General features: G+C 52.4%; 1 protein-coding gene across 5 annotated transcripts in view; it reads right to left on the reverse strand.

The window, feature by feature from the left end:
* The window catches only part of PLEKHG4 (pleckstrin homology and RhoGEF domain containing G4), a 96,113-nt gene extending 72,908 nt beyond the window's left edge, over positions 1 to 23,205 (reverse strand). For 3 of the 5 annotated variants that reach the window (XM_064387302.1, XM_064387296.1, XM_064387298.1), the window contains exon 1: positions 23,041 to 23,205. In XM_064387302.1, the coding sequence (XP_064243372.1) occupies positions 23,041 to 23,190 (150 nt within the window). In that variant the 5' untranslated portion in view covers positions 23,191 to 23,205. Of the gene's footprint in view, positions 1 to 11,504; positions 11,825 to 19,587; positions 19,768 to 23,040 lie in introns of those variants that run through there. The other 2 variants (XM_064387297.1, XM_064387299.1) reach the window with 2 other exon arrangements.
* Positions 23,206 to 26,108: the final 2,903 nt, after the last annotated feature.

Genomic DNA, 26,108 nt, shown 5'->3' on the forward strand with positions numbered 1-26,108 from the left:
AAATTCTTTCAGATATCAATCCCTCCCCAAAATAAATTTGTTAAGTTCACTGTTGCAAATAAAACAAAGAAGTCAAAATATTTGCACATGAGTCAGTGCATTGCTCTAAGGTTCTCACACCATTCCTGCTGCCTTAGCCTTCACAAAACAATTATTAACATTGGCACCAAATCAAAAATCCTTTATATGGTTAAAATAAACCAGGTCCTGCATTATCCTTCCTTTAGTAAAATACAAAATAACCATAGCCTGTAGCCATTGCAGAGTGCAGTGCTAACTGCCCTCCCAAGCACAGAGGCTTTATCTCCCTCTGGCTAGATTATACCACAAAGCCACGATAGCTGTGTAGATTCCTAAGGGATAGAGAGAAGGGTTGAGCCACTACCTTTTGGTAGAAAGAGATGTTTGCACCAATCTCTAATGTTAATTCTGCAGGAAACCCCCAGAGAGGAAGTAGATTCCCACATCCCACTGTGCTGCACTGGATTGTAGCACCAGCATCCTTGGGAGGCTACAGAGCACAGCAGCCTCTGTGTGCCACGGGCCTGATGAATGTGGAGGTGACACTGCTCTTCAGTGCTCCCACCCAGGATGGCCACCCAGGGATAGCTCCTGCCTGGAAGGAGGGTGAAAGAAAATGCAGAGGGTAGAACATGGCAGAGCTTGGAGCCTCCAGCAACAACAGATTCTCCTTCAGTAGGGGACTCATTAACCCAGCTCACAATCCTAGGGATGGGGCTGCTTATTTGCACTAATTAACTTCTCAGACTGCAGAGGGGCTGGAGGGAAGCACCTCAGCCAGGACTACAAGAGGCCTGATGGTCCTGCTGTGGAATTCCAGAGCACAGATGGGCAGCCTGGCACATCCAGCCTGCCAGCAGGGCCAGCTGCCATGCACATGGAGGAGACGTGGTTTGCAGGCACAGGGAACTCATACAAACCAGAGACCAGGGAAAGGGATGGTGCCCTGTGGTCCTGAGGCTGATTAACCTGAAGTCTAGAGCCCATCTCATCATGGAATCATAGAATGAGTAATGAAGGGACCAGTGGAGGTCGTCTAATCCAACTTCCCTGCTCCGGAGTGCCCCAGACCATACTAGGAGCCCCCTAGACCCCTTCAGGGTCCCCTAGAGCATGTTACTCCAGACAGCTTTTGAATATCTCCAGAGAAGGAGACTCCACAATCTCTGGGCAACTTGTCCCAGAGGTTCCATCCCTTATCTCAAACAGGCAATGTAACCCCCAGCAGGCACAAGGAGAAACTTTTGTGACCTGGGATAAGTGAACAGCACCTGGAAAGGAGGAGAACAAGCTAAACCTAAAAGGATCCATGGAGGAGGCACTCCTGCCCCAGCACATTTCCACTACAACCAGCTCACAGTGGTCCCCAAGAGCTGGCAGAGTCTGGCACAGGAGCCTGCTGAAAAAAACAGCCTCCTTCAGGGACTGAACATTTCAAGCTTCCCTGCTTCCAACACTGTTGCCGCATCCCTTTCACAAGAAAGGTCCTGGACATGTGCTCCTTTTCAACCACTGGGCACAAACCACCAACAGGAGCACTTTCCAAGCAAGCCAGAGAGCATCTCTGCAAGCAAAAGGAGTCTTGGGATTCAAATGATTCTTTGTCAATAGCACAGGAGGACCTATAAACTCCAGCTCACTGCCAGCACTCCACCACACCTCCCAAAAGAGAAACATGCTTTTAAAATAACTCCTCTATAAATCAAGGCGCTAAATAAAGCCCAGGTTAAGGTCACGTCCGGCCAAACTGGCTTTCACTGCTGCTCAGCTGAGAGCCAGCTGCCGGTGCAGGGGCTGGAGCACAGGGACAGAAGAGGAAAGCACCACACAGAGATGGGATGGGCTGGGCTCCATGGGCTGAGCCATGTGACAGGAATGACCCAGCATGGTCCCACCCAGGGGGCCAGGGGAGCAGTGAGAACCCGGGAGCACTTCACAACTGGCAGAGGGCTTTGGTCTGAACAGTGGGGGTTGGGCTGCCCTCTTTCCCCTGCATATCACAGGAGCCACAGATGCTGTGACAAATAGAACAAAAAAGACTTGTGGCAAAGCTCTGCTGCTCAGCCCTTAGAGCCCCACTCCATCACAAACTGCAGCAAGAACCAGGAGTCAATCAGAAATGAAGCTAGGAGGAGTCCAGCAGCTGTTACAACCTTGCTTAGGGGAGGTATCTCCTTCTCCTTGTGCAGCAGACACTGCAGGTTGGAAGAGAAGCCTGTCATGAGGCATTTGGAGTAACCAGGAGCTTCTTAGGCTTTTCTAGGTGCACTGATTGAATTTTCTACCTACGTTTGTGGGCATAAGGAGAACAATATGGCAGCTCCAGCCACTGGGAACTCCTGTCATTCTACATTTCTTTCTTACTTAGGAGTGAGCTTCTTCCTCTTTGGGACCTACTGCTCACCAATTAAGTTTGAACCTTGGAGAAGCTTCTCCAGGTTTAGAGAACAAAACGTCAACCTGCCTGGGGAGCAGAGAGGTCATCTCCAGGGCTTCACACACACTTCACACAGCATCAGAATATCTGTGCTCTTCGAGCAAGAGACAGCAACCCGACACTGCTCAGGACAATGTAAATCAGTGCAGGGGAGGCCTGCAATGCTTCTGGACCCACCTGGGACAGCAAAGCCTTGGCAGCATTTTCCCCACAACTCACCCAAGCACTTTGCACTTTTTGCCTGCAGAGTACTGAGACTTGGTCAAGGCGAACATGAAGAGGAACAGATCTTCCCTGATGACAGCCCAGATGCTGTCTGCGGACTACTAAAAAAGATGATTTTGTGAGACCAGACTAACAGTTTGACTAACCCATGACTTATGGCAGACAGTGCTCCTTTCCAGCAGCCTGGACTGGCCCATGTAACATGCTGAGGATTCATCCCGCAACAGGAATTTAGTTAAAGAACCTACAACTCTACTTTCACAAACCTACACTCTCATCTGAGCTGCCAGAGAATGAAACTACATGTCCCAAAGTGCCCCAGTTAAACCCAGAGCTTGCCATGGCTTGGCAGAGCAAGGAGCATAGCTGGGCAGTGGAGCAGAGCCCAGCGAGGCTGCGAGCACAGCGAGCGGTGCCCGTGGTACACCCAGCTCTGAGTCATGGAGTGTCTGGGCTCCTGCTCAGCAGGGAGACCTTGCCAGAGCTCCCACAGCTTTGTCCTTCTCTGCTGGCTGCCCCGAGCATGGCCACGTCCCGCACGCACCCACTTTGTCCCCTCTTGCCCAGGTGCCAAGACACAGTGCCAAGGCAGGGCGGGAGAGACTGGAGTGTGCAAAGGTGAGGGGAAGAAATGACCCAACCCTCCCACACCCCAGACTGGAAAGGAGAAATAATAGCAAAACTGGGGAGAGGCAGAGCTCCAAGCAGCACAACACAGGGCCTGCCCATGGCTCCCAGCCAGCTTTGGGACTGGGGGAAAAGGAGCTCACAGCAGGCGCTGAGCAGGGCCGGGTTAGCTGGTCCCTCTGCCAGCACAGGCTGCTGTGCTGCACCACTTGGCTGGGGCTGCTCAGATCTCAGCTGACGTGAGAAACCTCATTTCCAGTAAAAACAGACCTCTGGGCTTTCCATGAAGCCCTTCCACTTTCTGACACACAGCTGAAAGACAGACTGCTTTCCCTTTAAATAAAGGAGACATTTTTGTGTTCAGAAAGGTCTCTGGCTAAAAAGAAGGCTTGTTTTTTCTGACAAAATTTGAGATTTCCCACTCCATTGCTGCAAAGAGAACCCTCCCAGCCCCATTTCCTGAGCTGTTCTAATCACAGCGGCAATGAGTTCAAGAGAGAAAAATCTTCCCAGAGCAAGTGCCAGCTCCCCCCTCCACTGCTTGCTCTGAGGCTCAGGGGGAGGCTGAGAAGAGGGCGCCTGCCTTCGGCACCCTGCCTTCCTCTGGATAAAATAATGTATTATTAAGAGGTGCAGCTATAGAGGTAGGCATTCCAACTCCTGTAATTACACCACCTTCCTGTGAGATAACCAGGAACAGCTCTACCTGCTCTTTGGGCTATTGTTTTAGACTTTTCAGGGAGAAAAGCACAGCATCCAGTTCCACTTGGGAGGCAAGTGCTTGCAGTCTCACCCAGGCCAGCTTTGCTGAAGGGCTGTACCTCCAAAAGCAAGCTGCTTTCTGCATGCCACCATGGCATCCCTGTCAGAGGACATGGCTGTAGCCTGGCTCAGCTCCCTTACACTGAGGCAGGCAGGACTGCTCCAGAGCCTGTGGATAAACCAGCTCCTACAGCTTTGCAGGGAGTGGTGCTCTGCAGACAGAGCTCACAGAATCATTTCCAGATGCCTCCCTCTGTTCTCCCAGCCCTGCTCTGTGTTGACGCGGCTGCGGCAGCCAAAGCAGCTCCTACTGGGCAGCACACAGGATTATCATTCCAGGCACTGCAGGAAAACAAGCGCTTGGAAGCGATTAACTCATGATCTCTCATTTAATTAAACAAAGGGAAAAATGATGTATTTGCTTTTCAGCCCGAGGTCCCTGCTCTGCGCATGCTGTAGGTCTGGGCGTGCGCAGCTGGGGAGAGGCAGGCCCAAAGCTGGGTGATCTCTCCAAGCTCAGGCTTGGTTTGTTTTCACTCAAGGGGGGACACCCCAGATTCCTTTGAAAGTGAAGCGTGACCTCCTGTGAGCTTTGAGCTTTGGAGTGCACAACTACACCGAAGCTGTCCTTGTGCTGGAGCAAAAGGCAGGGAATGGCAGGCAGCAGAGGCAGCCTGGTGCAGGTACATCCCTGGCTCTGCACCCACTGCAGGTGCCTAACACAGGCATTGTCATATGGCAACATGACTGGTCACCTGAGCCTGCTCCCCAGCCCAAGACCCCTGTTTACATGGGTCTAATACAGCACCTTCCCCCTAATTCACCTTACTTCTCTCTACCCTTCAGGTTTTTGTACTCCAGCTTTTCTGGAGAAGAGATTGTAACTTTCTCCTTTGTCTGTGCAACATCCAACACATCAGAAGAGCTGCTGACAACTGCTGCAGATTAAAGAGGCCAAAGTGGGGGTGACCCACAATCCAAGAAAGCTGTCTTTTAGTCAGAGTGGAGAAGAACTGGGAAATGAAGCATTTCCTCACAGGGACACATCTTGCTCCCTAACGAGTTCTCAATGTCCTGAGCAGGAGATAGGTCTTTTAACCATAGCAACAAATGAGCCCTGGTCTCAAAGACCAGTTACTTTCTATCAGAAATAGATCAAGGAGATGATAGAGGTGTTTAAAGGGCAGCTGAGTGAACAGATCAAAGCCCTGTCCTTAAACAGGCATCTTCCAACTGAAACAAGGGCCTGCAAGTGGATGAGAAGAGCTGTGTATAACACACCATCCTACAGCTGGACACCAGCTTATTTTGGTTTAGTTTAATCAAGGGATTAAGTCTTTAATCTGAAATAACTGTCTAAGCACAGATTTTTTTTTTTTAATATCACTGGCATAGCTCTAACAATGCAGTTAATTGAACAGGTTGTACTCTGTATGCTGCAAAGCTTTGGGTACTTTTAGAACAACCTTCCCAGCAACAGACTCACGTTGGAAGGGCATGAGCCTACAACAGGCAGGCAGCCATGGTTTCAGTGCCCATTGTTAGCCATGTGCACCTTTCCACCTCCTCGAGGCTGCCTGGAGCTCTCCTCTCCACTCCTGCTGCCAGCCTGCACAGGCTGCCCTGCCTTGGGCACCAACACTCTGCCCGTGGCACCGTATGCCACAGTCCAGCCAGGGACCTCCACATTCCAAGTGTCATGTTCCTACAACAGGCCCAGACAAGGCTTGCTAAATCCTGTTAGATATCACAGTGAGAGCCAAGAATTTCACAGGCTACTTCTATACAAGTCCTGAGACATTGCAGCCAACTCCCATTCTTTATAGGGCTCAGTCTACAAATGCACTAAAAACCTTTTTCTCTGCTATTGAACAAAAGAAATTGCTTGAGCTCATGCACCCCATTATTAGTGATAGGATTTGCTCTGCTCTCAACTTCAGGCATTGGCATCCATCTGGCAAAGCAACCCAAGCAGCAGCATGTTGTGCCCCTTCTTATTTCTGCCTAATGGGTACTAACATGACACTCCAGGCAGATGAAAGATTTCTTTATACCAGCCAGCTATAAAATAGCTATAAAATACCCTAAGTAAATTCTTCACCAAACAGGTCAGCTCATTTTAACACCTTTTATTCAGAGGCATTAGGCCATAGCCAACCCCTTGTGTTCAGACACCCATCTGGGGGCATCTTACAACAGATGGGCAGCCTCCTGTGCTCAAAAAGAAAATGATAATCCTTCATCAGGCCAGCTGATGGGTGCCAAAAACGATCTTCATGGGGTCAGTACTTAGAGTATTAGCTCTGTGCCAGTGTTGCACACATTCTGGACTCACATTCAGATCTCACCCCTTCCTTTTGCAAGGTGCATGAGCTGCTGGACAAATTCCCATGGGGACTTGTGGATTCTCCATGTCTTGCAACCTCCATAACTGAGGGTGGATGCCCCAGAAAAAATATCCTCTTTTAGTTCAAGAGCTCCCAGTCTCCATATGGAAGCTAGGTGACACTCTACAGTCCCAATATCCCATAACAGATGAGCCATAATTCCTTTTGGCCTTAAACACACTGTGTTACCATGTGCTCATGAAATATGAGTCTTGGTATGTCAGAAGGGGACAGAAACTGCTCTGAAGCAGAGCTGCAATTCCAGGAGGGGGTGGCTGAGCACATGAGAACACAGTAGGTGTAGAAGGACCTTCCTTGGAGGAGCACGTCCCTGCACATCATTCACAGAAGAAAGCACTCAGCAGCAGTCATCAGGTGCCTCTTGGGAGGAGGCTGTGAGGAAGGAGGAGCCAGAAGGACAGAGCAGGCAGCTCAGAGATGTCCATGGTTATGCCAGCTCAGCCATGGGCCACCCCAAGAAGCATCAGTCTGTGCTGAAGAGGGAAGAAGTGTTCCTGGTCAGGGGAACCAAGATTTGTTCCAAGACTCTCTGAGTTCACTGAGGAACAGACACGTGTGCTCAAGTTCTCCTCCTGCCCCTAAGCAGCAAACCTGGGAGAGATTCAGATGAAAACATTTCCCCCGTATTTGGATACAGCACTAAATGCATGCCTCCCGGAAAGCAAAGTAAATCAGTCATAAATTCAGGGCATTTCTTTCATTAAACTCCCAAGTTAGAAAGGGGTGAACACAGGCTTTTAAAGCTACTCCCTTTATAGATTTTTTTTTCCAAACAGAAAACAGTCTCACGTGTCCCATTATTTCCATACATATCAAAGGAGGGTGGAGATTTAACTAGCAATTTCTAAAAGATCTTTGTGCACAGAAGGGATGTATGCCAAAACGTGGGTGGTTATAAGCCCAAACACAAAGGAGAATACATCCACAGGCATTTTTCCCCTTGATCCATTAACGGGCCTGCATACCAGCCTCCTGAGCATATGAGAGGGACCTTGTTCAAAAGGTAAATGTATTCAGCAAGATGACAACAGACAGCAAATAACCCACATCCTTTAACCATGATGGAGGCTCAGCAATGCTGGGGTTTTGTTGGGAGGCACTGAGACTTGACAGGCAGCCTCAGGGAAGGTATCCTCCAAAGGAACCTGCTCAGGAAGCCTCTGCCACGCCTAACACAGGCTGCAAAGCTCAAGGTGGACACCTAGTTAAGGTCATCAGAACTCCAGCAGCTTTCCTTCTGTGCAGCATGCAAACCACTATCCAGCCACAGCAGTGTGCCCATTGCTGGGGACCATAGGGCTCCGTGGAGAATCCCCTTTACCCCATCCCACAGTGTCCAGGAGGAGCACATGCAAGTCTTCTCTTCAGCTGAGCCATTTGAAATCAATGGCTGGTTGCACCAGTGAAGCAAGGGTTCATCCTGGGCTTCCCAGGCTAATGGCAGGATAGCAAATCTGAGCAGACAGAAGGATTTTCAGATTCATTCTGTGCTGCTTTGATCTTGGAAGTTTCAGCTTTGTGTCCAGTGATGCAAAAAATAGGATACATATGAAACCAGCACTTACCACAAGAAAGGCCCCATTTTTTGTTAATATTTTAATGAAAGACTAAGCCAGCCAACAGAGATGAGGCACTTGGTGTGGCAGAAAGGTATAAGCATGGCCAAACCTTCAGAATCAACAAGGGCATGTCTACTCACTTCTCTGAGCTGCAAACCAGGTACTATGTGTGGTGCAAAAAACACAGAGCATCCCATGGCCAGAAGTGGGCAGCTTTACCCTGGCAAGCTCTCCTTGCTTTTTACTTCTCTTCAGTCAGCAACACATCTGGTCCCAGTGCTACTACTCACTTTTTCAGACCTTGGCAACACTGAGCTCTGCAGGACTGGAACAGGGGGTTCCATCATGCATAAACAGCCAAGAACAGGAACAAAAAGTGCCCTGATACAAGTGCCTGCAGCTGGGTTCAGTTTATAATTTCGGTAGGACACCTTGATTGTTTCAACAGAGAGTTTTTCAACACTTCAGTGCTAAAGGAGCCTGTAGCCCCTGTGATGTGACTTCCACCCACACTCAGCACCAATGCTCAGGTTAAGGCTGTGCACAGCCTGTAGGATGGTAAAAATTTTACACAGATTGGTTGCAGACAGGGTTATGTTTGAGATGCAACTAGAAAATGAGGTTCTGTGAGCCGAGCACTGTGCCTGTGCTCTAGAATTTAGAGGCAGACATGCTGGCTGTCCTGTCTGAAGTGACCAGCCACGAGATGCTGACAAGGCTCCCATGTTCTGATCTCTTTTGCTATAGCAAGGTTTGCCTTCAGAGCCACCTGCCCATGGGGGCAGGAGGCCAGCAGCACTGCCAGAAGGGGCTATGCCACAGGATGCTGGTTTTCAGAAAATAAGTGCTGACACTCAGCATAGGGTCCTCCTTGGATACCTGCATTGTCTCACTGCAAGCATCTGCTGTCTTCCATTCCTATGTGGTACTAGAATACATTTGGCAATTTCTGCAAGGAGATACCTGGATGCAGCTGGCCTGTCACCTGCATTCAGGCATTATTTTTATTGTTACAATGAAGGGCATGTTCCCCTCCCAGAGCTTTTGAAAATAATCTGGGCAAAATGCAAGTTGTCAACCTTGTTACCCCAGAGGAGGTGCTTTCAGACTGCTTCCATGTGCTCAGGATTATGTCTCTGGACTTTGTCTGTGTTCCAATATCTTGCTCATGGTTTTGGCACAGAAATAAAGAAAGAAGATCCCCAATGCTTAAAGCTCTTTGTGATTCCCAGACTCATTTCCTTCCCACCATGGGAGAAGACATAACTGGAGGAAGAAAAACCCTATTTTCTGCTGAAACCCATCCTCTCTCCTACCAGCATAGAGGTGCCACCAGAACTTCTATGCAGGAAGCACCAGGAACGATAAATCCTGGGAATGCCAGGGAATGAAGATAGATCCCAAGTTACAAAAGCCATGATGAGTAAGCAAGGTAGACAGAGCCCAGCCAGGCTCCTGCCCTGCTCTCACCATGGGGCTTTCACAGCTCCAGAAGTCACTTCTGGTGAAAGTGGGCTACTTTGGCCCAAGCTGTCTCACCCATTTGGTGCTCTGGGCATCTCCCAGCTGCCACAACCTCATGTACCCATACACACACATCAGCTCTAACACTGAAACCCCATGAAAATGAATCACCTGCCTCACAGAGCCAGCAGAGGTGCCTTGCCAGACCTCCATCAGGAGCCAAGTCTCCAAGAGTCCTGCAGACTGCTGGAGGCCATGGAAGGTCTCCTACAGGCCAGCAGACTGACACACATTCACTGAGATCCAAATCTTTTGCCTGCAGGGTTTGTTTGATTTACCAGGACACAAAAAACTCAAGTTAATCAGAACAGCTTGGAGCTACAGTCACAAGTTGGTTGCTCACAGAAATGCACCTCCCAAAATGTAGATTGGTCTACCACAACACTGAGAACAGATACCTGCCATGGACCAGAGGTGTCCACAATGTGGTCAGCACTCACTGCTAGGTCTGGTGCAGCTTGGCCTCTGGTTTCTACTCCTTCCAGCTGCACTCAGATCCCTCCTCAGCAGTGACACACAGTCCCTGAATGCCCAACCACCCGGACTGGTCATGGCACTGCTCCTCACAAAGCCCCCTGCTTCAGACAGCTTTTGCATCACACATTAAAACAACATCAAGGAGGGGGGCTGAAGCACTTGGGAATCAGAAAGACACCTCTAACTTGAAGGAGCAGAGTAGAAGCAGCCAGTCTCTGCCTCTGGCCTCCAAAGGCAGAATTTCACAAGCACAGCTCCAGCCCATATGGCAAAATGCAGCCCATGAGACTGCAAGGGATGGCCCCCAACCCTGCACAACCCCAAGAAGTGCTCTCATTTGATTTCAACTTCGTAATATAACCTGCATAGGCCAAAAATTGCCAAGAACACACTGGGAATGGGATGAGGGAAAGAGGTCTTCTGACTGGGATGGAGAAGTAGAAGGGAGATGCCTTCACAGAAGAATAGGAGAGGAGAGCACATCATGGCTCTGACAGGCATGTGAGGGCAAAGAGCACCACAGGATTCTCTGCAGAGGAGCTGGAGGGTGGTAAAGGGAAAAGATATAGGTCTATAAACTTAGTTCAACTTGCAGAAGTCAGAATTCAACTCATCGCTCAAAGAAAGCCAAGTTTCTGCAAGCTCAGAAGCTGAACTTTTAAAGGGCAAGGTACTGCCAGGCACAGCAGCAACACAAGGTGCTTGTCCTCCACATGCATTTTGTTCCCTCTGCTGTGAGGAAGCAGCCCATAACATAGCAGGACACCTCCAGGAGATTTGGGGTTGCTGGGCACATGGATCTCAGCCTGAGCCTAGGATCAAACCATCAGAAGCTAGACTGGTGCTCAGTGGGGTGTTACCACAGGGCCAGAGATCCCTCCAGCTACTGAGAGCCCAGGGCTGGGCACCTCTGCTTGCAGGGCAGTGCCAGTGTGACCGGGCAGGGGACAGCCCTGCAGCCACTCCCAGGAGTCTGGGTGCTCTGCTGCCCGCTGGGCTCACCATCCTTTCCCCTCTCCAAACAAAGATCCCCACGTGCAGAACTTGACAGCAAAAAGGAACATCCCTGCCCAGCTCCAGGGGTTCTCTGGATGCCCACCCTGAGCAGGAGAAAAGGCTCTGCAAGAGGGCAATGCCCAGAGCAGGACTGGCAGAGTGAGGGCAGGAGGAAAGCTGGGCATCCAGGCAGCACAAAAGACAAGGCTCTGCCCGAACTGACCCATCCCAGCCTCTCGCTCGGGTGCTGTAGCCCGACGGGCACCTGGCAGGGGTCAGTGCCAACAAGAAGTTTGTGTCCCTGCAGCCACCGCCCCGCACTGGCACCAGGAGTACAGTGTGCCACTGGAGTAACGGGAAATGCCACAAGAGCTGCTCCCACTCCCGGCGTTAGCGCCGTGCAGGCTGTCCCGAGAGCACAGCCCTGCTCGTGCCCAGGGCAAGAGCCCTCCGCAGAGATTTCCTTACCATGTTCCCGGCCTCCTTTATTCCCCCTCACTTCCAAAGGCAGCGTTTTTTCTCTTTTTCCTCCATGTGTGCGACGGGGCGTCTCCTCTCCCCTCCGACGTGAACCACCGAAGCACTTTGAGTTCTGGACTGTAATCCAAGCCCTCACCGCCCCCAGCACAGCTCCAACTAATCTAACTCATGACACTACCGGGGCTGAGCAGGGGACCTCGAAGGTTTCTCTGACAGCCAACTCCAGCGCTGGACGGCATAGCGAGAGCAAGGTGCCGGGTCCCCCAGCCCTGCGGGGACCTCAGGGACACGGCAGAGCCAGAAGCGCTCCCGGGCCGCTCCTCAGGGCACGGCTGCTCCCCGCGTCCCTCGCAGCGCCCGGCCCGCAGCACTGACCCGCTCAATGCGGACGCGTCGTGGCAGGGAGCTGCCTTCGCCCGGGAAGATCTGAATAGGTGCTGGAGGAGAGTAAGGCAGGCATCCCGAGAAGGTCTCCAGCTTCCCAAAGAGGTTTCCAGCAAAATGCTCCCCCCTCTTGCCTCCTCCCGGCTTGTTTTTCTCTAAGTCCAGGGAAGTTTCGCCACTCCACGAGATCCTTAGGCGCCGCCGCAGGTTAAGTAAAATGCCGAGAAATACAGGGAGAGTGCTCTGAAATATTGTTTTTCTAACTTCTAGAAGGAAAACAGAGAGCAGTGACCGCTTCAGGCAACAGCGACAAACTGCATTGGGATCAGGCAAGAGATGTAGAGACCTCACCCCCTCCCAAAGGAGTAAGTAATTTAACACGGCAAGTTTCTCCACCCCTCCATTAATTGTTTAAGATGGCCAGGGGCCAAAATACTGCCCGAGCAGTGGGGAAGGTCACCAAACAGGCAGGCAGCAGCCTCCAGAAGTGACAACGGGAAAGGGCAGAGCCACAGAGGCGGAGAGAGAGGAGAGAGGCAGGTGCCGCGGGGCATCCCAGGATCGGCTGACACACAAAGGCTTCGTGTAACGGGAAGCAGGGCGGGAAGTGACACACAGGCAAAACCTGGGCACGACATGCAGGGCCTGGGACCGAGACTGCCTCCCCGGCCTGAGCAGTGCAGGGTCTCAGCAGCCTCGGCTGGGACTGACCCTCCATCAAGGAGTTCACAGTGCTGGAATTTGGTTGTCCCCACTTATGGGAGAGGTCACACAAACAAATCCATCCCCAAGAGAGAGGGTGACTCGGGCAGGACGTGAGAGCCTACAGCAGAAGGGAAGACATCTCCTTCTCTTGCATGGACCAGCACAGGGTATTGCCTGCTGCAGATTGAGCAACTGCTGCCAACACCTCTGCTTGGCTCAAGGGACAGAGTCCCACAGCCTTCCCAAACCCTGCTCCACAGGGCCAGCAGCAGAGGCCATGCCAGCTAGTCCAGCTCAAGACCACCTTCAGATACTCCTCTCCCCGGGAGGACTGACAACAGTTTGCCCTAAAACCCCTTTGGATATGATGCCTCATCACATGTTTCCAGACACAACCAACTGCTTGGTGTGCTGCTGCATTTCCTTAAGCCAAAGAGATGTCCTGCTAAAAGGGGCTGGGACACTGACAGTGACCAGAGCTGAGCAGCTGCCTCACTGTTCAGCACGTGGCTCCCAAAAAGCCCATGCTTCCAGAGGCTCCCCATGGCCTGGAACAGCCTGTCACCTTCTCCCCACAGCAGCACTCCATCTGTAGGCAGTGTCCATGTCAGTGACAGCAGTTGCTAATGCCAAACTGGGTGAAGGAGAGCATCCCTGCCACCTCAGGTATTAACAACCCAGCAGAGGCACAACCTAGTTGTTGTCATCTGCAACAACTAATTTGAGATCTTAGATCTTGTCTGTGCATGCAAGAGAGCCTCTTTCCCCCTCATATTCCTATCAGGAGGATGAGGAGCCTGGCATACCTCCCTAGCAGAGCTCTGACACAGCTTTCAGGCTCTGTACAAGGCTACATTTGCAGAGTAGCTTTGTCCTTCATCTATTCCTCCAGCACATCTCCCACGCAATGAGCATGGCTACATTTGGCTAACCTTTGCAATATCTTCCTGCAGGTGCTGGGAGTCTCCCTAGGGACTGGCTCACTCCCAGAGAGGAGGGAGCAGCAGGAGTGATGTCTCTGCAGCACACATGTGACTGGCTGTGACAAGCCCTGTGCTATCAGAAGTACCAGAATATTTCTGTTGGAGGCACATCCCCATCACAGAATAAAAGGAGGTAGAAGAGATCCAACATGCCTCTCACACCCAGATGTTTTATGGAAAACTGTAGAAACAGTTTTATGTGCTGTTTCTACAACTGCAGCATTATATGTGTGTTGCCTTTCAAGAGGCCATGGCTGCCCAGAGCAGCAGAAATTGCAGAATCATAGAGAAATCCTGAGCTGGGAGAGACCCACAAGGATCAGATGCTGTTCATTGTTCTGCACAGGACAACCCCAAAAACTACACCATGTGTGATTGCACCAGCCTTGCACACAACTATTTTTATCCAGCAAACAGGTCACTGCAATTACCCTGGGTTCTGCAGAGGAACCAGTCTCCAAATAGAGATCTGGAGTCTCAAAAAATTGTGGCAATCAGTAGCCTGGGTAACAAGCCTGGGCATTCTGGGGCTGTTCCAGTTGCAGGCCAAAGCTCCAGCTCCTTCAGAAGGGCTACTGCACAAGCCAGGAGCTACCTCAGCTTTGAAACAGAGACGTGTGCTCCCCAGGCAGCACAAAGGGCAATGCAGAGCCAGGTAGGACTGGTACATCCCCACAGCCCATGGGGATGAAGGGGATGGAGCAGAGAACCTGCTCCCATCCTGTTACTGAACTGGTCAGGTCTCCTACACTCAGAGCTTTGGCAGCAGATCCAGGGTGAGCAGCTTTTGGCTTTCCTGTCTCCTTCAGGTGGCTTGCACAGGCCTGGGAGCACAAGGTTGTCTTCTCCTTAGTTCTGAATTACCTGCTAAGACACTGCCAAGCCACCTAATTTCAGCTCTCTGATGGCCAGAAAGAGGAAAGTGGTATAGGAGCTTGCAGCATCCCCATAAACAGATGAGGAAGGCACCACAAAGGTACTCAGAGCCTTGTTCCTACCCCATTTCCCATGACAAAAGAAAGCTCTCCACAAGCTCTCAAGCCAACACCACTCAGAAGGATGCAGGGAAGTTGGCAGCACCATTTATAGAGGCTGCCAAACACAAGAGCAGCTTAGAGCCCAAGCTCACACCTCCTCCCTTTCCTACACTGCACTTAAAGCTCAGGAGCACCTTCCCCCATATGGATTTCCAGGCTGAAGAACCTGAGTCCAGCTCACCCCCACCCCAGGCAGAGGCAGTGACGTGATTTCCTCTGCCATGGCACGGTGCTAAGGGGAACATCACACTGCTGTTTACTCATGGCTGGTTCCTTATATAGTTTCCATTTTTTTTAATTGCAAAGTGGCCTTTCCCTCTTCTGCATTGTAGATCCATTTCCCGCACAAGCACATGGGAGACAGCTGTAGCCAGCACTTCAGTGGGTGTTAAAAAGCCCCTCTTGACTGAGGCTGACAACAATGCCACGCTTGTTCCCAGCACAGTCTCACTCTGTCTCCTCGCAGGAGCGGCTCCTCGCTCTCGCGCGAGGCCTGCGTGTTCCTCAGGGCTGGTTTAATTGCTGAAGTCACTGCAAAAGGCTGCTGTCATCCGTGCTGGCAGAGATCTGAGTGCCCCAGCTTCACATCCAGCAGACCCAGCTCCTTTGCATGGACTGAGGGAAAATTTTACTCCCAAGGGACTGATTTGGTACCCAGCTTCAGCAGCAGCTGACCATTGCTAAGCACAGCCTGTCCTAGAGGTGAATTACAGCAAAAGGCAGCAAACTCTGGCATTAGGAAGGATGGGAGCCACCCTTTGAAGGCTGTAGGTCCTCCCCAGAGTTGAAAGAAAAGGTGGTAGAAGAGGGATCAGTACAATTGTTCTGAAAATTTCAGAGGTTCTAATTTCAGACTCTCATATCTTTCCTCTCTCTTCCTTTCTCCTTTCCTGGAGTTGCAGTATTTCTCAAGTGCCTAAAGCAGTACCACATCCTAGAGCTGGGAGAGAGCACAGACAGAGGTGGGAGGCAGGGAAAGGACCTCTGCCTTCGGGTCAACACTTAGCAGAGTTCTGCTTATTTTTGGTTGTGCAAATCAGGAAATGCTCAATTCTTTTATGAATAGAATTCAGCTGTGCTGGAAACAACACAAGACAGATGTTTTAGATGCCAGATAAGGACATCTCCTGACCTAGGGGAAGTTGTGCAATATGGATGTTAGCAGGATGATTATATTACTGTGGCCAACAGCTCTTAGGAAAATACCCCCCTGAGCTCCATGTTAGCTTAGAGTGACCACTGGTGCAGTCCTCAGCACAGGGAACCTCCTGTGGCCACAGGGACTTCTGAGGGAATGGAGGTCCTGGGAATGGGCTGTGGTAGAGCACTACTCCAGGGTATGGCCCCTGCTAACCCATTGATAAGTGGATGTCTGAATCTACTTCCAGGCACCTCATCACCAGACTGGGGCTCTCCACCAGCTCCCATGTGCACAGACATGGTAGTGCAGATATCCTATTAGGTTCTGTTTTGTCGGGCCAGGGTTTTATGAGCCCTTAAAAGGGAACCTAATACACCCAAGGATAGCTTAGCTATTACCTTTGGAGGCAAATAATGAGCAGGATGGCTTCTGCTGCAGTGTTAGAAACAGAAAGGTTTAATAAAAGGAAAAACAATAAACAGAAAATCCGAGCCAGGTACTGAGGTCTGATCCTGGTAGAAATACCTTCACAAAAGCCTCGTGGTGCTTTTGTTCTTTCCTTTTCTACCTTATGGCCCAGGCGGGACTTTTTGGCTTCTATCCAATTAGGTGACCCCAAGGTTTTAGTGAAGTCTCTGGGGTCCTATAAGGTGGCTTTTCACCTGATCGTTGGGAGAAACTTCTGGGCTTCCTTCCTTTTTTGGGGGACAAAGGCTAGCTTTGCCACTCTCTCATTTGGGGCATCCTCCTACACTCCTTCAATATCCCATGGATTAAGCTGCACCCTGAAAGGAAAGTTATGTTACCAATCCCACCAAGCTATCCACGATGAACCTTCACAGAATATCCTGACTTGGAAGGGATCCACAAGGATCATTGAAGTCCAGTTCCAACCCTATATCCCTTCAACTTGGCAGCCCACAAAACAGAGGAAGCTGCCAAGAAGCAGCATTAGACCTCACCCAGAACAAGCCTTAAAAACAGGGATAGATGTTGCTCAAAACAGGGTTTGTGAAAGAAAGGCAACGAGTGATGCAGCAAGTAGAGGTGCAAGCAGCCCTTTGTACCAACTATACTTCAGCAAAGAACTAGCTCTCTCCCCCCATTTGGGAGACAAGAACAGGTTGTATGCAGTTTAATAACATTTAAACCTTTATTTCAGATCACAAGTAAAGCAGGTCTTGGCTTCACAAAAGCACATCTTGGTTTAACTAATTAATTTGATAATCCGCTATTTGCAATCCTCAGGAGAGATTCAGCTTCTAAAGCAAGTAATTACCACTAAGTGGCAACCTCTTTGTGAGGCCCAGTCTGATTAGGGGAAAAATTTCTTAAGCCAGAAATATAATCATGGTGTGATTTCCCAGAAGGACTGAAGGAGAGACTACATAACAACAGCTGGTCACGCTCACCATCTGAAGGAGCAGAAGCAACTCAATTACCAGGTCTCCAGCTACAATTCAAGATGTTGCTCAGTGCCACACGCAACCATGGCCTGCAGTTAACCATCAGGAAGTCTTAGAGGAGGTATTTTGTAGGGACAGAAATCAGGAAGGTCTCACTTGGGGGGCTCAAATACCCATGTGTGCCACAAGGGAAAGAAGGGAGAGGAATATTTTTTTTAAAAAATTCACACTGGGGCTGGCTGCAGCACATATTGAGAGAGGTGATCCTCCCCCTCTGCCCTCATGAGACCTGCCTTGGAGTGCTGCTTCCAGGTCTGGGATCTCAGCACAGGAATTACATAAACCTATCAGAGCAGGTCCAGAGGAGGCCACAAAAATGATCCTGGGGCTGGAACACCTCTTCTCTGTGGACAGCCTGAGAGAGAACTGTTCAGCCTGCAGCAGAGAAGGTTTAGGAGAGATCTTAGAGCTCCTTCCAGTACTTAAAGGAAGCTCACAAAAAAGAGAGAAGTTTTTATGCAGGCAGAGACAAGGGGGAGTGGTTTTAAGCTAAAAGAGGAGAAATTTAGATTAGGTGTTGGGAAGAAATTATTTACTCAAAGGACGGTGAGGCACTGGCTCAGGTTGCCCAGAAAAGCTGAGGATGCCCCATCCCTAGAAGTGTTCAAGGCACAGTTGGACAGGGCTTTGAGCAACCTGGTTTAGTGGGGGGCATTCCTGCCTGTGCCAGGGGAGTTGGAACTCTGAGGTCCCTTACAAACCAAACCATCCTATGATTCTTAGTCAAAGCTCATAGTGTGCAGTGCCACAGAGAAGCAGTGGAGGCAGGGCAAGATCAGCCTTACAGCCTCTGCCCAGATATGAAGGCACACCTTGATGACACACAGTGTCTTCCCAGACAAGCCAGCTGGACTCAATGCATGCAGAGTACTTGCTGGTTAGACTAGCTCCGGGCATCCCCCAGTGCCCAGGGTTTTGGCTCAGCTGGCATCCATCACTGCCAGAATCCACAGGACAAAGTCCTCCTTCTGCAGTCATCCAAGACACCCATCTCAGTCTGAGCAGCTTTGGGCTCCTTTAACTTTGGGCCAGGGAGGGGACACACAGAGGTGCCCCCAGGCCTTATGAAGTGGCCCTGCTGCACACCACTCTTGGGTTAATGCTGCTACAACAGTCTCCAGAGACTTCTCCTTGAGGTCATGAATGCAGCCAGCACAGGCAGGAGGAGGGCTTGGATGGAAACCTGGCCTCGTGCCCAATCAGACACCACCCCAGTGCACCCTGAGGGTGTTTCCCCACTGCACTGGACTCCCCTCTTGGGTCTCAGCACTCTGGTGCTTTGAGTACCAGGCATGTGCACTGGTTGGCAGGATGTGACCATACTGGGCAAAATATCCCAGGACACAGAGCCAGGCAGGGACACACCTCTGTGAATGTGGAGTCCAGAGAGCTTGAATGGTTTCAGAGGAGCTACTTGTCTCTCTCCCGAGAGTTTAGGCATTGCCTGCCTTTCCTGACAACAAAGTGCTCTTGGCTTAGAAATCCAGCTGTGGTTTCAGGACTGCTGCTTCAAAACTCACCACAGTCTCTGAACAGAATAGGTCAGCTTTTTCTGAAGAGCAGCCTGAAAGCGACCCATCTCTCTCCAGATCCCACGTATTTAATGGCACAGAAGAGTCATCTGTTTACCTTCCCTCCTGGCAGGGATGCTGCATGCCATTTAGCCCCACAGCACATGTTTACTGTACTCTCTGAGACAGCAGGCTCACCTCTGAGCTAGACGTGCCAGCGGGCACCCACACCCTTCCTGCCCCAGCCCTCTCCCGCAGACAAGGGAGTCCTGGGACACAGGGTCACACACTTCTGCCAGCTCCATCCTCAGCCACAGCTGCCAGGGCCTGCTCCTCTTTCCAGGTCTGCATGGCAGAGTGAGCGTTGTGGTGACAGACAGACAGACACTCCCCACCATGGCCCCATGCCACCAGCAGCCCCCCCTTGTGTCCCTGCTCTGTGCCCAGCTCATGCCTGAGCACCAGCACCCCCGGGACACTGCCCAGCCCGCACCAAGAGAAGTGGGTACATCCCTTGGAGGGTGCCACTGAGCACCAGCCATTACCAGATGAGGGCTGGGACACACTTGTGATCTGGAGAGCCATCCCTTCTCTTCCCAAAGCCAACCCAAATCCAACTATGCCCTGCTAGGAGACAGGGCTGGCAGCTCTACCAGGGACCCCCTCTCCAACCACTGGCTGCAGTCTTTGCTCCACAGTTTGCAGAGCCAGGGCCAGCTCCCAGGTCCTCTCTGGGGTGACAGTCAGGGATTCTGATCCAGGAGCTTTGATCCCCAGAACTGCTGTTCCCCTGGCTGCACACTCTGCCAAGCTCCCATCCAACCCTCCCAAACCCCACACTTACAGCCAGCATTTGCAGAGTTTCTGCCCAGCAGATCCCGACAGATCTTGCAAACCATTCTCCCATGGCAGAATGTCTCCAGAGAGAGGGAAGGCTCTCACCTGCCTACAGTTTGCTTCTCCAGAGCAGGCAGGCAAACAGCTGAGTTAGCTCAGCACTCCCTGGGGCAGAGCAATAGCCCCAAGATGCATCTCCAGGTCCAGTCAGTGCCTTATAGAGCTGCATGGGCGTTCCCAGGGACCAGCTGTCATGGTGCCTGTCACAGCTGGGCTGTGTTGCCCACTCAACCCAAGCAGTCCCACTGTGAGTCCTCCAAGTGCTTCTCAAAGTACTCTTAATCCAGCTGGTATTTCCAACAGGGGAATGACAGTTTCCCCAGATACAGAAGAGACCTGCTTTGTCCCCCCTAGCCTTGCCCAGCTGGCAGCAAAGGGGAAAGATCTCAGTCCTCCAGCAGCTCTGCAAGGCTTCAGGCTGATGTTCAAGTCACTCTGCAGTGGGCAAAGAGCAGTTTGGGGCCAGGGTCTTCTCCCCAGGGGAGTCTAGAGCCAGCTCTGCTGACTGCAGATCCAGAGCACTGAGAAGGCTCTTTATGCCACTGGGAGGGCTGGTTTGACAGGGACAGGAGCAGTCTGCCATGGAACACCCACAGCTGGCAATTAGAGGAGTGAACCTCAGGGAATGCCTACAGCAAGGATGCCAGGCAGGAACACAGAGCAGGTGGGACACAGGGCACAGGTGGTGTGATGTGGATCGTAGCTGCTGTACCAGGGACCCTTTGTTCCCAGTGTGGGCCGGAGGCAGTGGAAGCACCAGAGAGCAGCACCTGACCAACATTCTGTGAGCTGGCTCCAGCTGGGGTGGGCACCTCCCCTCCCTGGCACCCGGGCTGGAGAGCACCGGCAGGAAATTGTGTGATTCGATGCCATCAGCAGCAAAAACAATGAGCCTCCTGAAGGAGATGAGCAGCTTCCCCTTCAGACAGGCAGGGCGGAGGGTCCAGCCTCCTGTCAGCAATCTGTCCTCTCTCACTTGCCCTTCTTCCATCATGTTGCTGCTCTCTTCCTCCTTGCAGAGCAATCTCTGCTCCCAAATCGAGACAGGGCAAGGCCAGAGCAGCCCCGGGAGGGTGGAGGAGGCTTAGACCCCTCTGGGGTTCAAACAGGACTGCTGGACCGGGGCCATCGGCCTTTGGGGGACCCTGGTGGGAGGGGGACAAGGGGCCAAGAGCTCCCTCCCCAACACAGAAACACTCAGGTCCAAGTGTGTGTTCTTTGCTGCTTTTTTTTTTTCCTTTATAGACTCATAACGGATATATTAAGAATTTGGAATGGACCTTAAAGATCATTCTGTCCCAGTCCCTTTTGCCACGAGCAGGGACACCTCCCACTAGACCAGACTGCTCAAGGCTTTATCCAACCTGGCTTTAAACACTTCCAGGGCTGGGACAACTACAACCTCCCTAAGCAACATGTTCCAGTGTCTCACCACCCTCGCAGTAAAAGAAGGCTTTGGGTTTGGGTCATATTTTGCAGCCCCTGCCTGCGCTTGCTGCCGGGTGAGATGAAGGTGTCTGAGAAAGAGCTGGTGGCTGAACCTGGACATCACACCCGCCATCAGGAGCGCGGGAGGAGCTGGGCAGCTGGGGCTGGCACACCAAAGGCGGCCTTTGGTATATTGTACATATATTGTCCTTTCCCTTAAGACTACCCCGTCACGGAATCCCCTGGGCCTCGGAGCCGCGCCGGGGGCTCCCTGAGGGGGCGCGGCGCCATCTTGGCGGGCGGGCCGGGGCGAGGCCTCGGCGCGGGGCGACACCTGCCGGCGGCGCTGGGCAGCGCGGCCGCTCCTGCCGCGCACCGAGCTCCGCGTAGCGCAGACCGAGCTCCGCGCACCGAGCTCCGCGTACCGAGCTCCGCGCACCTCGCATCGAGCTCCGCGTACCGAGCTCCGCGCACCTCGCATCGAGCTCCGCGTACTGAGCTCCGCGCACCGAGCTCCGCGCACCGAGCTCCGCGCACCGAGCTCCGCGTAGCGCGCACCGAGCTCCGCGCACCGTGCACAGAGCTCCGCGCACCGCACACCGAGCTCCGCGCACCGAGCTCCGCGTAGCGCAGACCGAGCTCCGCGCACCGAGCTCCGCGTAGCGCAGACCGAGCTCCGCGCACCTCGCATCGAGCTCCGCGTACCGAGCTCTGCGCACCGAGCTCCGCGTACCGTGCACAGAGCTCCGCGCACCGCATACCGAGCTCCGCGCACCGAGCCCGGTACTCAGCCAGCACCGGCCCCTGTTCCGACCCTCGGCGCGCCACCCTCGCCGGAGGGGAGATGCTCCCCTGCAGCCCCATCCCCAGCTGGGGGCGGCTTGGTTGCCTTTGGGCAAGCGGCACCCCGCGTGGAGCTGTATTTATAGACAAATCCAAGCACAGCGAGGTAGCTGCCTGACTTTTTCCCCTCTTCACTGCACTCCTCAGTCTGTAATTTCCTGTTTGCCTTTAAAGCTATTTTTACTAAGGAAAAAAAAAAAAGTTAAACATTTTATTTAACAGTTCTATCTGTTCACTAGCAGAATAAAGCAAAGATCGGAGTGAACCTAGCAGGGATCATGGATTAACTCCCCGGCAGCCTGTCCCACCCGTTTGCTCCACAGCCCTTCCATCCCAGCACATGTGGCTGATGCTCCCTCACCAGCCAGCTCCCATCAGCCAGCCCTACACCACAACGTGGGAAAGCTTACTGGCCTTCATAGTTGTTTCTTTTTTATTTCTTTCTCTGTCTTTCTGGGTACCTTCTGAAGCTTTTGCCAGCTTTCTCCATAAATAGAAGAGGGTAGGGATGTCTGCTGAAAATAGGTGTATCTACATGCACCTGTGTGGTAGAGAAGAGAATATCCTGGCCCTCAGGACACTGGGATTTCTGAGAGAGCAGGAAGGACCCAAATGTCTAGGAGAAATCTGTGACTCCTGCACAGGTGATACTCCATGGTCCCAGCCATGCCTAGAGGGGGGCTGAGCTCTGAGCCCACAGCTCATCCAGCTGTCTGTGAGAACCTCAGAGACCCTAAACTGCAGGGTAGCCACACGTGGTGAGGCCTCAGGTGGGTGCACAGCCAGAAGGAAACCTCCCCCAGCCAGCCAAGGAGCCAAAGCAAGGCTTTAAATGGTTCTCCAACAGCGTGGGCTTAGCTGTGCTTCAGGAGGCAAATCCTGTGTGCAGGCAGGGATTGCCCTGCATTGCTGTGACAGAGGGAAGCACAGACACAGCACAGCTGCTGCAGAGTTTGGTCACCACCAGTACCCTGTGGCCTTTCCAAGCCCTTCTTCCTGGGCTGCCCACGAGCTCGGGATGACCTGTGGTCTGATGTAGACCAGACCAGCTGGGCTGGTGTCACCTCCCCAAAGAGTCCTCAGCACCCTCCCTCCCTGTCCAGCTAACCCGCCAACACATTTCATTTACCTTCAGGATGTTGGCCACAGATGCCAGGAGAAGATGAGATGAGAGGAGCTCAGGTGGCTTCTCCAGGGATCCTTGCCCTCCAAGAGGCAATGAGGAACAGCTGTCTCTGGCCGCGGGGAAGATCACAGCTCTTGGATGTGGGGTACTCATAAAATCAAAGCCCCCACCACGCTGGCTTCCACTCTGGCTGCTCTGCAGAAATCCCCAGGAGCAGCAACCTCATCACGCAGTCCTCAGGGATCCCTGCAGTTCTGTTTGCTCCTCCAGGGAAGAGCAGGGAAGCCTGAGCCGCCAAGGAAGGTGCGGATCCCCCCGCGCAGCTCCTGCTGACCCGGGGATCCCTCTGCTCCTGCCTGTGCTCAGCCAGCCCGCGTCCAGCGTGCTCCCTTGCACGGCCGGGCCGCGGGGAAAGCCTTCTGGGGACAGGCACGCCGGGTGCCACCGCCGCTGGGGACGGTCCCCAGCCCTGCGGGAGCCTCAGGGGAGGCCGGCGGGGACAGCCCGGACAGCCCAGGGGCTGGCTCCACGCGAGCCGGAGCGGCGCAGCGCCGAGCACAAAGGCTCTCCCATCCTGGCCGCTGTGCCCTGGAACGCAGCACGGGGACCGCTGCCCAGCGCGGATCTGTTCCTCATTATCCGCCCCGGCTCCGGCACCGCTCCCGGCGCAGCCCCGGCCGCCCGCACCCCGCCAGCCGAGCACACCTGGGGCAGACCAGGGCCAGGGCCGGGACAGCCCTCCCGAGGTGATGCCAGGGGGAAAACGAATTGTTCCCTTCGCCAAGGAGGCTTCCAGTGAAAGCAGGGAGCAGGGATGGCCGCTTCAGGTGCGAAGAGCGGGACGGAAACGCAGAATTCAGGGGAGGTGTTCGGTCTGATCGCTGGTGGGATGGACATGCAAGGAACAGACTGATGGGTCTCCAAAACATTTGTACCTGATACAATCAGACTGAGCACCTCTCCTGAATTCTGCATTTGCCTTCCTGCTGCTCTCCATGAAAACATGAGCATGGCCAAAGCCTCTGCCATGCTTTATGTGAGTGAGAGGTGAGGAGCTGGCTGCTATTCACTCTCTTCCCCCTGCTTCTGCCTGTGTAGAGCAGTGTGAAAACCTCCCAGGAGGGTGTCAGAAGTGCTCCAGAAACAGAGCAGAATCAGCAACTACACATGTGGGTCAACAGCACCCTTGCTGCAGTGGACAATATGAAGCTGGCAGGTTCAAGAAAATTATTATTTCTTGGACTTGGTATCTGTGAGACACAACTGGATGCTAGTTCTAATCTGGGGCTTCCCAAAAAAAACCATATATATACATGTATGCATATATACACACATATATATGTGAGAAACAGCTTTAAGAAGTTAAGGCAGAGGGGAGCTGCCAACAAGGTGGCACAAAAATCCACAGCCCAACTCTTCCCAGAGAAGCACTTGGACGAACAAGAGATAACAAGGACAACCTGCCCCAGGGGAAATATTTACTGAGCATAAGGAGAAATTAATTCTGTGCAAGACTGGTTAGCTGTGGTGTGGTTCTGGGACAGGAACAGTTGACAGCTCCATCCTCAGGAACATACCAATTCCAGTGGGACAGAGGTCTGAGCTACCTGGTCTAGCTTTGCTACCAGCCCTGCATGGAGCAGGGATTGGACCATGGGCTTCCCAAGCCCCTTCCAGTCTGAAATTTACCTGATGCTCCAATGTGCATCATGCAAAAGCAGTGTGGTGATTTTAAGACTCACTTGTAAGATGGCCAACACCAATCCATTGCCCACAGCTCTTCCGCAGAGCTGATGTCAGATCTGCCTTACATCCCCTGCTGACTTCACAGGTTTTGCTACCACAGAGGAACTGGAGGAGCTGAGTATTGGAGAAAGCAAATGCCTGTGGAAAAATGTGTGGGTTTAATGGCAGGCTCTAAACAGAAGGCTGGGTGCAAAATGATAGGTCTGTGATAGTCTGCTCTGGGATGGGGTGCTTACAGTCACAGTTGGAGGGCTGTGTGTTCTGGGCTAGAGTCTGACAAGCAGCTCCTGTGGCTGTGCCTTACTCTGTCCTGGAGAAGCAGAAGTTTGGGCACATGCATTTGTGGTTTGGCCCTCTCCTTGTGTTTTTCCACTGAAGCACTTTAGTATTTTTAGGCTGAAAGAGACAACTCTGCTATGCTGGAAGGATCAGGGCAGTCCTGTGCAGGCAGGACACTCTAAGGTGAAATACAGAGAGTGAAGTACAAGACTAAAAAGATGAGACAGCAGCAACCAGCCCCAGCAGTTCCTGAAGCTGAGCTGTCAGCTTTCCCTCCTCTGAGGACCTGAAGGATGCATTCCCACCTCTTCCAGGAAACCACCTGGCCCACACAGCCTGGTGCACTGCCAAGGCAATTGTGGCAGTGCTGGCACTGAGGTCAGCACACAGAGCACGGCTCAGCCAGCAGCGCTGTTGGGGGATGCAAGGCAGATGGGGAATGTCACACGGACCAAGAGCTTCCACGGGGGCCAGTGCAAAGCTAACAGGGCTAGAACCTACGTTTGGCCCTGCCAAAAAGGACCAGGGGTTGATGGTGGATGCCAGGTTCAATACAAGACAAACATCTGTCTTGTGAATCAAGTAAACCACATTTACTTTCCTTCAGGAAAAGCGGAGACCAGGAGATCAAGGGGGAGAGCAAAACCAGCACACACTGATGCAAGGAGGCTCCTGTGACCCAGAATACCCCAGAACAGAGCCCTTTAAAGCGCATTTTTGGCAAGGAGGGAGGGCATGGGAAGATGTGGGCTCCCAGCAGGCTGGTGGCTGTGCAGCCACAGCTCTGGGCAGAAGGGCCTGGTCCCTGCTGGCTGCTCCCCCTGCATGGCCTAACGACGGCTGCAGGCACGCATCTCTTTGGAAAGAATTTCACATTTTCCACAAACTTTATGGAAACCAGGAAATCCAGTTAGGCACATCAACAGAGGGGGGGTTGGGGCCTCGTGTGGAGAAGAATGGAGAGGCACAAGGACATGGTGCCTGCAAAGGAGAACGGAACCAGGATGGACAGAGGTTCCCAGACAACAGACAGACCAAACCACAAT

Source organism: Passer domesticus, chromosome 12, assembly GCF_036417665.1.
Source record: "Passer domesticus isolate bPasDom1 chromosome 12, bPasDom1.hap1, whole genome shotgun sequence".
In the NCBI taxonomy this organism is placed as follows: Eukaryota; Metazoa; Chordata; class Aves; order Passeriformes; family Passeridae; genus Passer; species Passer domesticus.